The sequence below is a fragment of the Salmo trutta genome, unplaced genomic scaffold (genome assembly GCF_901001165.1).
Source record: "Salmo trutta unplaced genomic scaffold, fSalTru1.1, whole genome shotgun sequence".
Classification (NCBI taxonomy): Eukaryota; Metazoa; Chordata; class Actinopteri; order Salmoniformes; family Salmonidae; genus Salmo; species Salmo trutta.
This window is the reverse complement of record NW_021822981.1, coordinates 1-13,074: the sequence shown is the minus strand read 5'-3', so window position 1 is coordinate 13,074 and position 13,074 is coordinate 1. Positions and strand designations below refer to the sequence as shown.

The window sequence follows — 13,074 nt, the reverse complement described above, 5'->3', positions numbered from 1 at the left end:
GCTAATGTTATTTGAGGGCCATCTCCGCAGATGAGAATAAAGTACAAAATCAATACAGTTATTTTGAGTTGCCTACTGCAGAATATTGCTTTGTTATTGGACAAATTCAGTATCCCCCCGTTTCACACAGTTTCAAACCGTTTTGTCAATACTGAACACAACTCTGTTCTCAATTGGTGCAGAAGGTGGTAGTGTTGGACCTAACAGATAACAATGTTTGATCATTAGTCTACAGGTGGGATACCCAGTTGGGAGACAGGATTTTCTCTATGGGGATTTTTTCTTAATCTTCAATAGTTATTATTATACTGTGCTCTATTCTAGATGTTCTGCTACTACACTGTAGGCTACATTTAATTTGTAGGCTACAATGACTCCACACATCATATGTCCCATAATCCAATCCGGACAGCAAGCACCGTAAACACTTAATTAACAGAAAAAGTAAAGGAGACTGAATTACTTGGTGTTACCTTAGATTATAGACTGTCACGGTGAAAACATTGATTCAATGGTTGTAAAGATAGAGAGTCTGTCCGTGATAAAGAGATGCTCTATTTTTTGACACCACACAATGCAAGTTCTGCTGGCTCTAGTTTTATCTTATCTTGGTTATTGTCCAGTCATAAGGTCAAGTGCTGCAAAGAAATACCTAGTTAAGCTACAGCCTGCCCAGAACAGAGCAGCACATCTGATTGTAGTCAGAGGGCTAATATTTATACTATTCATGCCAGTCTCTCTTGACTAAGAGTTGAGGAAAGACTGACCGGGTCACTTCTTGTTTTTTTATAAGAAACATGAATGTGTTGGAAATCCCAAATTGTTTGCATAGTCAACTTACACACAGCACTGACACAAAGCACTGACACGTACACCATACATGCCACCAGGGGTCTTTTCACAGCCCCCAGGTCCAGAACAAATGAAAGGAAACGTATAATACTATACAGAGTCATGAGTGCATGGAACTCCCTTCCTTCTTATATAGCGCAGGTGAACCGCAAACTTGTTTTAAAAAATATATATAAATCAACACCTCACGGCACAACGCCTCTCCCCCATGTGACCTACTTGTGTGTATTTACTGACATGAATGTGTAACTGATAGATGCCCACACACTGCATGTTCATGTGTTTAAATGTATGTAAATTGTAAAGTCTTTTGTCTGTAATGTATTTTTGTTACATGTCGGACCCCAGTAAGACTAGCTGTTGCCATTGGCGTCGGCTAATGGGGATGCTAATTAATCAAATAAAAAATTAATAAGAAGGGCATTCTAATTGTGGCTTTGATGGGCTTGTGGTTATAAATAAAACATTAATAAATGTCTCAGAAACACAAGACAATGGAGAAGACACATGGACTGTTAGTTAGACATCAACAAGCAGGAAGGTAACACGTTTCAATTTGTTTTGCTCAGACACTCGAAACGAACTGATCACAATTAAATGTTTTTTTTTGTGTGTGTTTGGGAATGTAGGTTGGAGTTGGGGCGGGATTTTGTGAAGGGGTCAAATGTACAACTATTTACTTCCAGTGGATGATTGATTGAAAACAATGAATAAAAGCCCTGTGATTTGATTAGTGTAACGGCCGTCGTAGGAAGTGGACCAAAATGCAGCGGGTACGTGAATGCTCATATTTACTTTATTACAAACACCACACAAAAACAACTAAACGAAAACACGATTGACAGCCAACAGTTCTGCAGGCTAAACATAGCAGTGCACGAATACAACTTCCCACAAAGGGACAGGTGGAAACAGGGCTACCTAAGTATGACTCTCAATCAGCAACAATGATGTACAGCTGTTCCTGATTGAGAGCCATACCAGGCCAACACAAAGAAATACACAACATAGAAAACCATAGAAATACAAAACAAGAACATTATTCAAAAACCCTGGAACACAAATCAAACACCCCTCTTACATAAATACATATCCCATTAAACCCCGAACCACATAAAACCAATACCCCCCCACGTCCTGACCAAAATACAATAACCAATAACCCCTTATACTGGTCAGGACGTGACAGTACCCCCCCCCCCTCCCCCAAAGGTGCAGACCCCGGATGCACTTCACACAAAATAAACCCCCCAAACTAAAGGGAGGAAGGTGGCTGCCGTCACCGACGGTTCCCGTGCTACACCCCCCCTCCCTAATCCTCCTACTGTGGAGGTGGCTCAGGCCTTAGTCCACCACCTAACCTGTCCAGCCCCGCAGAATACCTCTGGCTGAGGCACGTCGCTGTAGACCTCAGGCAGAAGGACGATTCTGGGAGCTCCGGACGGTAGGGCGACTCTGGGAGCTCCGGACTGTAGGCCGACTCTGGGAGCGCCGGACTGTAGGCCGACTCTGGGAGCTCCGGACTGTAGGCCGACTCTGGGAGCTCCGGACTGTAGGCCGACTCTGGGAGCTCCGGACTGTAGGCCGACTCTGGGAGCGCCGGACTGTAGGCCGACTCTGGGAGCGCCGGACTGTAGGCCGACTCTGGGAGCGCCGGACTGTAGGCCGTCTCACTCGGTTCCGGACTGTGGGCCGTCTCACTCGGTTCCGGACTGTGGGCCGTCTCTAGACGGGGCACTGTCGTCGGACACTCTGGACGGGGCACTGTTTCCAGACACTCTGGACGGGGTACTGTTGCCGGAAGCTCTGGACGAGGCACTATTGCCGGAAGCTCTGGACGGGGTACTGTCGTCGGAAACTCTGGACGGGGACAGCGCACTGAAAGCCTGATGCGTGGGGTTGGTAGTGGAGGTACCAGACTGGAGACACGCACCCCAAGGCTAGTGCGAGGAGCAGGAACAGGACAAGTTGGACTGGACTGACGCACTGGAGGCCTGGTGCGTGGGGCTGGTACTGGAGATGCCAGACTGGATACATGCACCCCAAGGCTAGTGCGGGGAGCAGGAACAGGACGAGTTGGACTGGGCTGACGCACTGGAGGCCTGGTGCGTGGTGCTGGCTTTGGATGTGCGAGACTGGAATCACGCACCTCAGGGCTAGTGCGAGGAGCAGGAACAGGACGAGTTTGACTGAGCTGACGCACTGGAGGCCTGATGCGTGGTGCTGGCTTAGGAGACGCCAGAATGGATACACGCACCTCAGGGCTAGTGCGAGGAGCGGGAACAGGAAACACTGGGTCGTGAAGGCGCGCTGGCGGTTTTGAGCGCAGTACTGGCACCAGCCTTACTGGCTGGATGCCCGCTTCCCCCTGGCAAATGCGGGGCGCTGGCACGGCGCACACCGGCCTGTGAATGCTCGGCCTCGACGCCATGCACATCACCCCATAGCACGGGGCCTGACCAGTAACAAGTTGCCTCCGATAAGCACGGGGAGTTGGTTTGGGGCTTAACCCTGGCCCAGCCAAACTACCCATGTGCCCCCCCAAAAATATTATTGGGGCTGCCTCTCATGCATCATACGTTGGGCCCGCTCTTTGTTCCACATTCGCCGTTCCTCCCTCACTGTCTCCACCTGTTTCCATGGCAGGGTCTTGTCCCCTGCCATTACCTCCTCCCATGTTCAAAATGTCCTCCACTCCCTCTCTCCCTGGCCCAGGATCCTTCCTCTTCCTGGGCCCGCTGCTTGGTCCGTTGGTGGTGGGAAGTTCTGTAACGGCTGTCGTAGGAAGTGGACCAAAATGCAGCGGGTACGTGAATGCTCATATTTACTTTATTACAAACACCACACAAAACAACAAAATGAAACCACGAATGACAGCCAACAGTTCTGCAGGCTAACATAGCAGTGCACAAATACAACTTCCCACAAAGGGACAGGTGAAACAGGGCTACCTAAGTATGACTCTCAATCAGCAACAACGATGTACAGCTGTTCCTGATTGAGAGCCATACCAGGCCAACACAAAGAAATACACAACATAGAAAACCATAGAAATACAAAACAAGAACATTACCCAAAAACCCCGGAACACATAAATCAAACACCCCTCTTACATAAATACATATCCAATTAAACCTCGAACCACATAAAACAAATACCCCCTACCACATCCTGACCAAACTACAATAACCAATAACCCCTTATACCAGTCAGGACGTGACAATTAGATTGATGTTTTAGTTCCTTTGTGGAATTATTTTTAGCATCAAATAGGAGAGTTGCCATTCCTAATGTGTGTAGATGGGCAGATACATTTCCAACACAAATACAAGCAAGTAATTAAGATAGAAAAATAGCTTAAAGTATGCATTTTTTTATGACTATTACTTCATGTACAGTTCTGTTTAGTTTTTACATTGTATTTTCAACACTTTAGGTTTCACCTTTATTTTACTAATTAAACTAAACTTAACTGTGTCACGCCCTGATCTGTTTCACCTGTCCCTTTGATTGTCTCCACCCCCTCCAGGTGTCGCTTATTTTCCCCGAGAGTGCCTGGAATCAGGGTCTCTTCGATACTTTTCTTCACGGATTATCTGAGGAGGTAAAGGATGAGGTAGCTGCTCGGGAATTGCCGGTGGACCTCGACTCCCTTATCGCCCTAACGAGCCAACAAGACCTGGAAACCACCTTGAGATGCCTGGTCTCAACCAACCCCACTACCTGGAGCCGTCAACTGGTCTGGGTGGAGTATGCCCAGAACACCCTTTTCTGCCTCTGGACTCTCCCCTTTCGAGTGCTCCATGGGGTATCCGTCTCCACTCTTCCCAGAAAAAGAGCAGGAGGTCAGCGGACCCTCGGCCCAGATGTTTGTCCGCCGCTGTCGACGTACCTGGAGAAGAGCCAGGGCGGTTATTCTCAAGACCAACTCCAGGTATCGTCGACAAGCGGACCGTTGCCGGACCCCAGCTCCCCGCCACCGCATTGGGCAGAGGGTATGGCTTTCCACTCGGGACCTGCCCCTGCGGTTAGAGTCCTGCAAACTGTCTCCCCATTTCATTGGTCCTTTTCTCATCTCTAGAGTCCTTAGTTCCACTGCTGTCTTGTGTTACCCCATACCCTCCGTATCCACGCTACTTTCAATGTGTCCTTAATTAAGCCCGTGTCTCACTGACCTTTGTCTTCTGTTTCCAGGCCCATCCCTCCCCCAGGGTAATCGATGGCCTGCCAGCGTATACGGTGAGATGCCCCCTGAGGGTTCGACCACGGGGCAGGTGTTTCCAGTACCTGGTTGACTGGGAGGGTTATGGCCCGGATCTGGATTCCTGCTAAAGACATCTTGGACCCGGCACTCATCGCCAATTTCCTCCGCCGTCAGCCAGGTATGCACCCAGGTAGGACACCAAGTGGCATCCCTGGGGGGGGCAATACTGTCACGCCCTGATCTGTTTCACCTGTCCCTGTGATTTTCTCCACCCCCTCCAGGTATCGCTGATTTTCCCAGTGTATTTATCCCCGTTTCCTTTCTCTCTGTGCCAGTTCGTCTTGTATGTTTAGTCAATAATTACATTTACGTAATTTAGCAGACACTCTTATCCAGAGCGACTTACAAATTGGTGCATTCACCTTATGATATCCAGTGGAACAACCACTTTACAATAGTACATCTATATATTTTTTGGGGGGGTGGGGAGGTTAGAAGGATTACTATATCCTATCCCAGGTATTCCTTAAAGAGGTGGGGTTTCAGGTGTCTACGGAAGGTGGTGATTGACTCCGCTGTCCTGGCGTCGTGAGGGAGCTTGTTCCACCATTGGGGTGCCAGAGCAGCGAACAGTTTTGACTGGGCTGAGCGGGAACTGTGCTTCCGCAGAGGTAGGGGGGCCAGCAGGCCAGAGGTGGATGAACGCAGTGCCCTTGTTTGGGTGTAGGGCCTGATCAGAGCCTGAAGATACGGAGGTGCCGTTCCCCTCACAGCTCCGTAGGCAAGCACCATGGTCTTGTAGCAGATGCGAGCTTCAACTGGAAGCCAGTGGAGTGTGCGGAGGAGCGGGGTGACGTGAGAGAACTTGGGAAGGTTGAACACCAGATGGGCTGCGGCGTTCTGGATGAGTTGTAGGGGTTTAATGGCACAGGCAGGGAGTCAAGTCAACCAGCGTGTTTCCCCCTGTACTCCGTTTCTATTTTCTTTTGCTGCTAGTCTTTCTGGTTTTGACCACTGCCTGACCATCCTGCCTGCCCTTCGGTATCTATTGGACTGTACACAACCATTCTCTTGCCTACCCCTTTTTGGATTAATAAACATTGTAAGACTCCAACCATCTGCATCTGGGTCTCGCCTTGACAAACGGTTTTAATTTAGATTTCATGTGATCTTTAATGCATCTTCTATATTTTATTTGGTCTTTGATGTACCTTTGTACAAGATCAAGAGCATCTCGGGACAGTTACTGTCTGTGTTTTGTCTGGAGTTTCTTCATGTGAGTGTGCAAAGACACCAACATTGTGCAAATAACTGAAGACATTCACTTACATTTTGTAAAAAAAAATGTTTGTCTCTCACATGGTAGAGGTTTGATATGATGACAACATAATGTGCTATCTTTTTCAGTCTGTGTTAACAAACTCCCATGGTCAGATAACATGCCTTATCAAGCGTAAAACATAACCTCCTAACATTATGCAACAGTTTCCATGAAAACAATACAGGAACAAAGCAAAAAGGTATTTCAACATTGATTTCATAACATAAACCACCTTTTGGGAGTTTGCTTAAGTCTCAACCTGCCACAGGCCATCTGTCATGTCTGCTTAACGTTCACTGATACGGTCACGGGTGTCGTATGAATTGGACCAAAATGCAGCGGGTACGTGAATGCTCATAATACTTTTATTAGAACATTTACACAAAACAAGAAAACGAACGACAGCTAAACAGTATTGCAGGCTAACCCTAGCAGTGCAAAAACAACTTCCCTCAAAAGACAGGTGAAAAAGGGCTACCTAAGTATGACTCCAATTTAGCAACAACGATGTACAGCTGTTCCTGATTGAGAGCCATACCAGGCCAACACAAATAAATACACAACGTAGAAAAAAAACAGAACAATACCCGACAACCCAAAACAAACACACCCCTGCCACGCCCTGACCGAACTACAATAACAAACAGCCCCTTTACTGGTCAGGACGTGACAGATACCTACGTAACCTGCAAACTAGACTGCAATAGAGTTTGTATATGTTAATGACCAAGTCCTTAAGTGACTATATAATGAAAACTATATAGCTGCCAGTAAAACAGGATCAACATATTTAATCACGTACAATGGCCAACTTCACTGCATCAAAACTACATCCCCATCAGCATCCTCAGGAACTCTGGTTCTTCTGTCCAAATATCAGACATGGGGCATATGGAATGTCCACCTGAGAAATCGGGTAGGTTACTATTCTGTCCTCTTACAAGTGAAAATAAAATGACACATCTCATTACTGTGTGACCTGAGTGCACTTATTCCTTTACACATGCACTTTAGTTTTCAATATTTGAGTTCAGTGGCATCTGTACGTTATTGTACAGTTGTATAGTATTTCACTTATTAATTACCAATGACATGTAGGCGTATGCAATATTATCACACTCACTGTACATCACAAAACCACACTCCCCCATGTTTGAGAAATTTTTGAAGCAAGACTTTGGTTGACATCTGATGCTTTTTTGAAATGTACCAATATTCTGAGGAACGACCGCATCTGTCTGCCTACAGTATAAAAACTGCACGTCTATCATGTTCACAACAGACTGATCCTGGGCATCCTGCAGTCATTCACCATGGCACCCGTCTTTGTGCTGACCATTTTCATCGCCGTTCTCTGCTCAGTTCAGGGCCGATCTACAGGGGTAAGTGTCTATCTGAGACTATTGGGAAAACCCTGTGCATGATGAATTATTTGCGTTTTAAACATTTTAACCTATTTTGTTGCATATTTCCTTCTGCTGTTGGCATACAGAAAGCTTCACTTGAAAGGAGTGAAGAGGACATGGAAATTGGTGTGTTCATCCTGTCTTTATAAACATTTAGTTGCTGACATTGTATTATGTATCTAAATATCATGTTCCATAAATTAAACCTGGTTTTATTAATCATTCATTGTTAGAATGTATATGACGTACAGTACCAGTCAAAAGTTTGGACACACCTACTCTTTCAAGGCTTTTTCTTCATTTGCACAATTTTCTACATTGTAGAATAATAGTGAAGACATCAAAACTATGAAATAACACATGGAATCATGTAGTAACCAAAAAGTGTTAAACAAATCAAATATATTTGAGAATCTTCAAAGTAGCCAACCTTTGTCTTGATGACAGCTTTGCATACTCTTGGCATTCTCTCAACCAGCTTCATGAGGTCGTCACATGGAATGCATTTTGAAAAACTGGTGTGCCTTGTTAAATACATTTGTGGAATTTCTTTCTTAATGCGTTAGAGCCAATCAGTTGTGTTGTGACAAGGTAGGGGTGGTATACAGAAGATAGCCCTATTTGGTAAAAGACCAATTCCAATTAATGGCAAGAACAGCTCAAACAAGAAAAGAGAAATGACGAAGTTTCTTCAAGTGCAGTCGCAAACACCATCAAGCGCTATGATGAAACGGGCTCTCGTGAAGACCCCCACAGGAAAGGAAAACTCAGAGTTACCTATGCTGCAGTTAATTAGAGTTACCAGCCTGAGAAATTGCAGCCCAAATAAATGCTTCAGAGGTCAAGTAACAGAGGAGACTGCATGAAACAGGCCTTCATGGTTGAATTGCAGCAAAGAAACACTACTAAGAGACCCCAATAAGAAGAGCCTTGCTTGGACCAAAAAGATGAGCAATGGACAATAGACCGGTGGAAATCTGTCCTTTGGTCTGAGTCCAAATTTGAGAATTTTGGTTCGAACCGCTGTGTCTTTGTGAGATGCAGAGAAGGTGAACGGATGATGTCTGCATGTGTGGTTCCCACCGTGAAGCATGGAGTAGGAGGTGTGATGGTGTGGGGGTGCTTTACTGGTGACACTGTCAGTTATTTATTTAGAATTCAAGGCACACTTAACCAGCATGGCTACCACAGCATTCTGCAGCAATACGCCATCCCATCTGGTTTGCGCTTAGTGGGACTCATTTGTTTTTCAACAGGACAATGACCCAACACACCTCCAGGCTGTGTAAGGGCTATTTGACTAAGAAGGAAAGTGATGGAGTGCTGCATCAGATGACCTGGCCTCCACAATCCCCCGACCTCAACCCATTTGAGATGGTTGGGATGAGAGTGAAGGAAAACCAACAAGTGCTTAGCGTTTGTGGGAACTCCTTCAAGACTGTTGCAAAAGCATTCCAGGTGAAGCTGGTTGAGAGAATGCCAAGCGTGTGCAAAGCTGTCAAGACAAAGTGTGGCTACTTCGAAGAATCTCAAGTATAAAATATGTTGAACAATCTTTTTGGTTACTACATGATCCCATATGTGTTATTTAATAGTTTTGATGTCATCACTATTATTTTACAATGTAGAAAAGAGAAAAATAAAAACACTTGAATGAGTGGCTGTGTCTAAACGTTTGACTGGTACAACATATTATCTTATTGTAATATTAGGGACACAGTTGCATTTAAGCAATTTTTTTTATCCCATTCCGCAGACAGCACCCGCACCAATAGCATTGAAGAGGAGGATTTTTCTGCTTCAACGCTCATTGAGAAGGCCAACAGAAATCTTGGTAAGGCAGCCTGTATATTCCTACCCTGCATTTAATGACACCGAGAATGAAACACAGATAATAACCTTCACTTGGTGTTGTTTTCTAGGGAAAAGACTTGACGAGCCACTAGTCATGTTTGGGGATATTGCAGTAAATACTGGGTTCATGAACGCTGACCCCTGCACAGCTCACACCTGCAAATGGCCGAAGTCCTCTAATGGGAACGTTTACGTGCCCTATGTGATCTCTAATCAATACTGTAAATATTTTCTTCTCTGAAATTATTTTCTTCTGAGCTTAATGGTTTGGTTTTACTATACTATATGAGTCTGTGTGTGCGTGTGTGTATTGAGTTTCTGACTTTCTTGTTGCTCCATTGAGCAGCGCCCCGGGAGAGGTCCGTTATTGAAGGTGGGCTGCAAACCTTTGCAGCATCAACCTGCGTCCGATTCTTTCCCCGAACCAATCAGAGGGACTTTGTGGACATCCAGTCTCTGTCAGGGTATGACCGCTGCACATTACGAGACCTGTTATACTTGTCTTCTGCCACTCTTATTTACTTAGTGTTTACATGACAATTTACTTTACTGTTATTGCTACAAAAAACAACACTTTATTACTTTTAGAAATGACCTTTATTTCTTCCGTATACACTCTTGTTTGTAGCTGTTACTCGTATGTTGGACGCCAGAAAAATGGCCAGGTGGTGTCTCTGAATAGGAACGGATGTGTCCATCTGTCTGTGGTGCAGCATGAACTGCTGCACGCCTTGGGCTTCAACCACGAGCATTCGCGCATTGACCGTGACAGCCATGTTCAAATCCTGACTCAGAACATTTTGCCTGGTTAGTGCTTTCTACATCCACAGATGCTGAATTTATAATATATATTTTTAAATAACTTTGTAGGTAAATAATAAATACTATTGTTTACAAGATATGTAAATATTATTCCTGCCCATTTTGAGTAAGACATATTAGTAAAACTTTAATAACTTGAATGTAAACTTTAGTGTACTACTATCTGATTATAATAATACATTAGTATTTCATTATTTGTAAACATGTAGAAACACTGACATGGATTTATAAGCTTTTCAATTAATAAGCATTTATAACATTCATAATAATCTGTAAAGCATTTCTTTATAAGCGTGACTTATTCATGAAAGTTATTATACTGTGTAAGAAAATGATTTATCATGCATTTTCCATCATAGGAATGGAATCCAATTTCGACAAGGTCGACACGATAAACTTGGGGACTCCATATGACTATAATTCTGTCATGCAATACTCAAGGTAAGTTGAGGACATAATGGAAAGGTTTTCTTTACTGCAATAACAGCTATAATGTTGTATGGCTAAAATAATTTGACCTTTCATAGTCTACTCATGTCATCCTTTAATTGCAATTGATGGTGTGCGAGCTTTCTGCCCAATGTTGTCTGGTTCCAGGTTTGCCTTCTCCAAGAACAATCAGCCCACCATTCTTCCAATCCCTGACAATAATGCAGTTATTGGCCAGGCAACTCAGATGAGCCCTATGGACATTCTGCGGATCAATCGTCTCTATAAATGCTGTAAGTGATTTTCTAAGGAGATCTGTTTATCATAACTGTTGTGATTATTATACCTGCCTGTATGCTTCACGATACCGTTGCTCAATCAATTTGAGATATTTGGGAATCTAGTATTTGAATTGAATTGAGTGATATTCTGTATTTATACTGTTATAAATTGGTGTACAGATTATTTTTTAAAGCCTTGAGCACCATCAACTCAAAAGGCAGAAATACAGCATGTCAATTCTAAAAATATTTTATTTTTCCCTTCTCTTTTATTAGGAAAGCAGGTGGACTGATTTGAAAAGTGCGACGGTAGAGCGTCTGCTGAGGATTGTAACTGCAGTTATAGCTTGCTTTTCAACTTTGAACATGAATATAAGAAACAAATGATAATTTATGCTGATAGAATGAATTGAGATGCAGATCTGTATCCGTATATCAGATCTGTTATGGCTTATCATAGATAGAACATTGGTATGGCAAAGCAAAGTACTGTAGTCTACTGAAACATTATCACAATAAACATGTGTAGCAACGTGTATTTGATAGCCCGTTCTACGTTTGTTATGGTTTATGTTTATTTTTCTGATTGCAAAGGGTACATTGATGGTGATTATCCTATAACGTGCACAGGTGTGCAAGTGGATTAGTGGGTAAAACAAAAACCTTCTGTATATTTTTAGGGGAGTTAACAAGGCTATCTCACCTAAGACTACAGTAATAACACATGTCCCAACTCCCACACGCACAGAATATCGTGTATTATACAGCAAATTTAACACTCTGTTACTTTTGCATTTTGGAAGTCTGAAACAACGACATGAGCTTAAAATCGTTGTAGAGTGAGTGTCCAGTAATACTTTACAACATGGTTCCATTTGTAAAAGGTTTATAAAGGGCGTATAATTAGGTTATTAATGATTATTTCAGCATTTGTAAATGCATTTTTTTGCATTATAAACCATTAATTAAGATGAACCTTTATATATTGTCATGCAACTTTATTTCTCACTTTTTGGTGTGATGCATTGGTGTTCTGTTCCATGAACAGAGGAGGATGGTTTTAATGATGTGTCTTGACCCACTTTTGATGCCCTGGTCAAATGTACATTATTCAATCATTCCTAATATATTACCTCTTACCAGATGATATAAACACAGGTAATACCTTTGATTGGTGAAACAGTGGAGGAGGTATCCTCTCACAACGTTGAATATTATTGTTATCACACCCACCACGCACTGACTGAATATGTTTAACAAAGTGTTGAATCTTCTCTCATGTGTGTCGCGATGATTACCCAATACTGCCTATAAGTACAGTATATCTAAGCTCTGAGTGAACTCTAAAATCATCTAGAAATGACTTACTCACATGTACCTAATAAGGTATATCTTATTTTAAAGTGACATACCTATGAATATTTATAACTGATTCATCAACATTTATAACTGCTAAAAGTATACCTTGTTTTAAAGTGGCAATCCACTGACCAGGAACAAATGAGTTACCAACATTTATAACTGCTGAAAATATATATTTAAAGAAAGTATAAACCTACTGACAATTTATTAAAGAGTTAGGTGGACTAATATTTATACCTTCTAAAAACATACTTTAAAAGGCAGTGGAAACCTTCTGCCAACTTGTGAATGAGTTGCAAATATTTATAACAGCATTTAATCTCCTCAAACAAGCAATACATAGTAAGAACAAAATGTAATTTAATAGAATGACACTTTGGGAAAACAATTTTAGCCTATCATTGGTATAGTGAGTAGCCTAGCTAATTCAGATAAACAGGGGGTTTGTTTTACTCCCCTTTTTAACATTACAAGTCAGAATATAAATTGGAAACAGATGAACTATTTAAAAATACAACATTAACATAGATGGTCCTCTTCTGT

The 13,074-nt window shown here is 43.0% G+C and overlaps 1 protein-coding gene across 2 annotated transcripts; it reads left to right on the top strand.

Annotated features, from left to right (window-relative positions):
• Window positions 1–7,663: 7,663 nt before the first annotated feature.
• On the top strand, window positions 7,664–11,720 carry LOC115187856 (low choriolytic enzyme-like). Of its 2 annotated transcripts, XM_029746889.1 has the most exons (9): window positions 7,664–7,759; window positions 7,870–7,909; window positions 9,540–9,617; window positions 9,706–9,858; window positions 9,984–10,101; window positions 10,266–10,444; window positions 10,819–10,900; window positions 11,057–11,181; window positions 11,446–11,720. In XM_029746889.1, coding segments are annotated over exons 1-9 (846 nt in total). In that variant the 5' UTR covers window positions 7,664–7,690; the 3' UTR covers window positions 11,448–11,720. The 2 variants fall into 2 exon arrangements, with proteins under 2 accessions (XP_029602749.1, XP_029602747.1); XM_029746887.1 differs by lacking the exon at window positions 11,446–11,720 and having other exon boundaries at window positions 11,057–11,189.
• Window positions 11,721–13,074: the final 1,354 nt, after the last annotated feature.

Bases quoted from the DNA above. Each gene is read 5' to 3' on its own strand.
- LOC115187856 (XM_029746887.1), top strand. From the start codon at position 7,691: ATGGCACCCGTCTTTGTGCTGACCATTTTCATCGCCGTTCTCTGCTCA. The intron at 10,102-10,265 runs GTATGACCGCTG...TCTTGTTTGTAG, and splicing joins GACATCCAGTCTCTGTCAGG to CTGTTACTCGTATGTTGGAC. The intron at 10,901-11,056 runs GTAAGTTGAGGA...GTCTGGTTCCAG, and splicing joins TCTGTCATGCAATACTCAAG to GTTTGCCTTCTCCAAGAACA.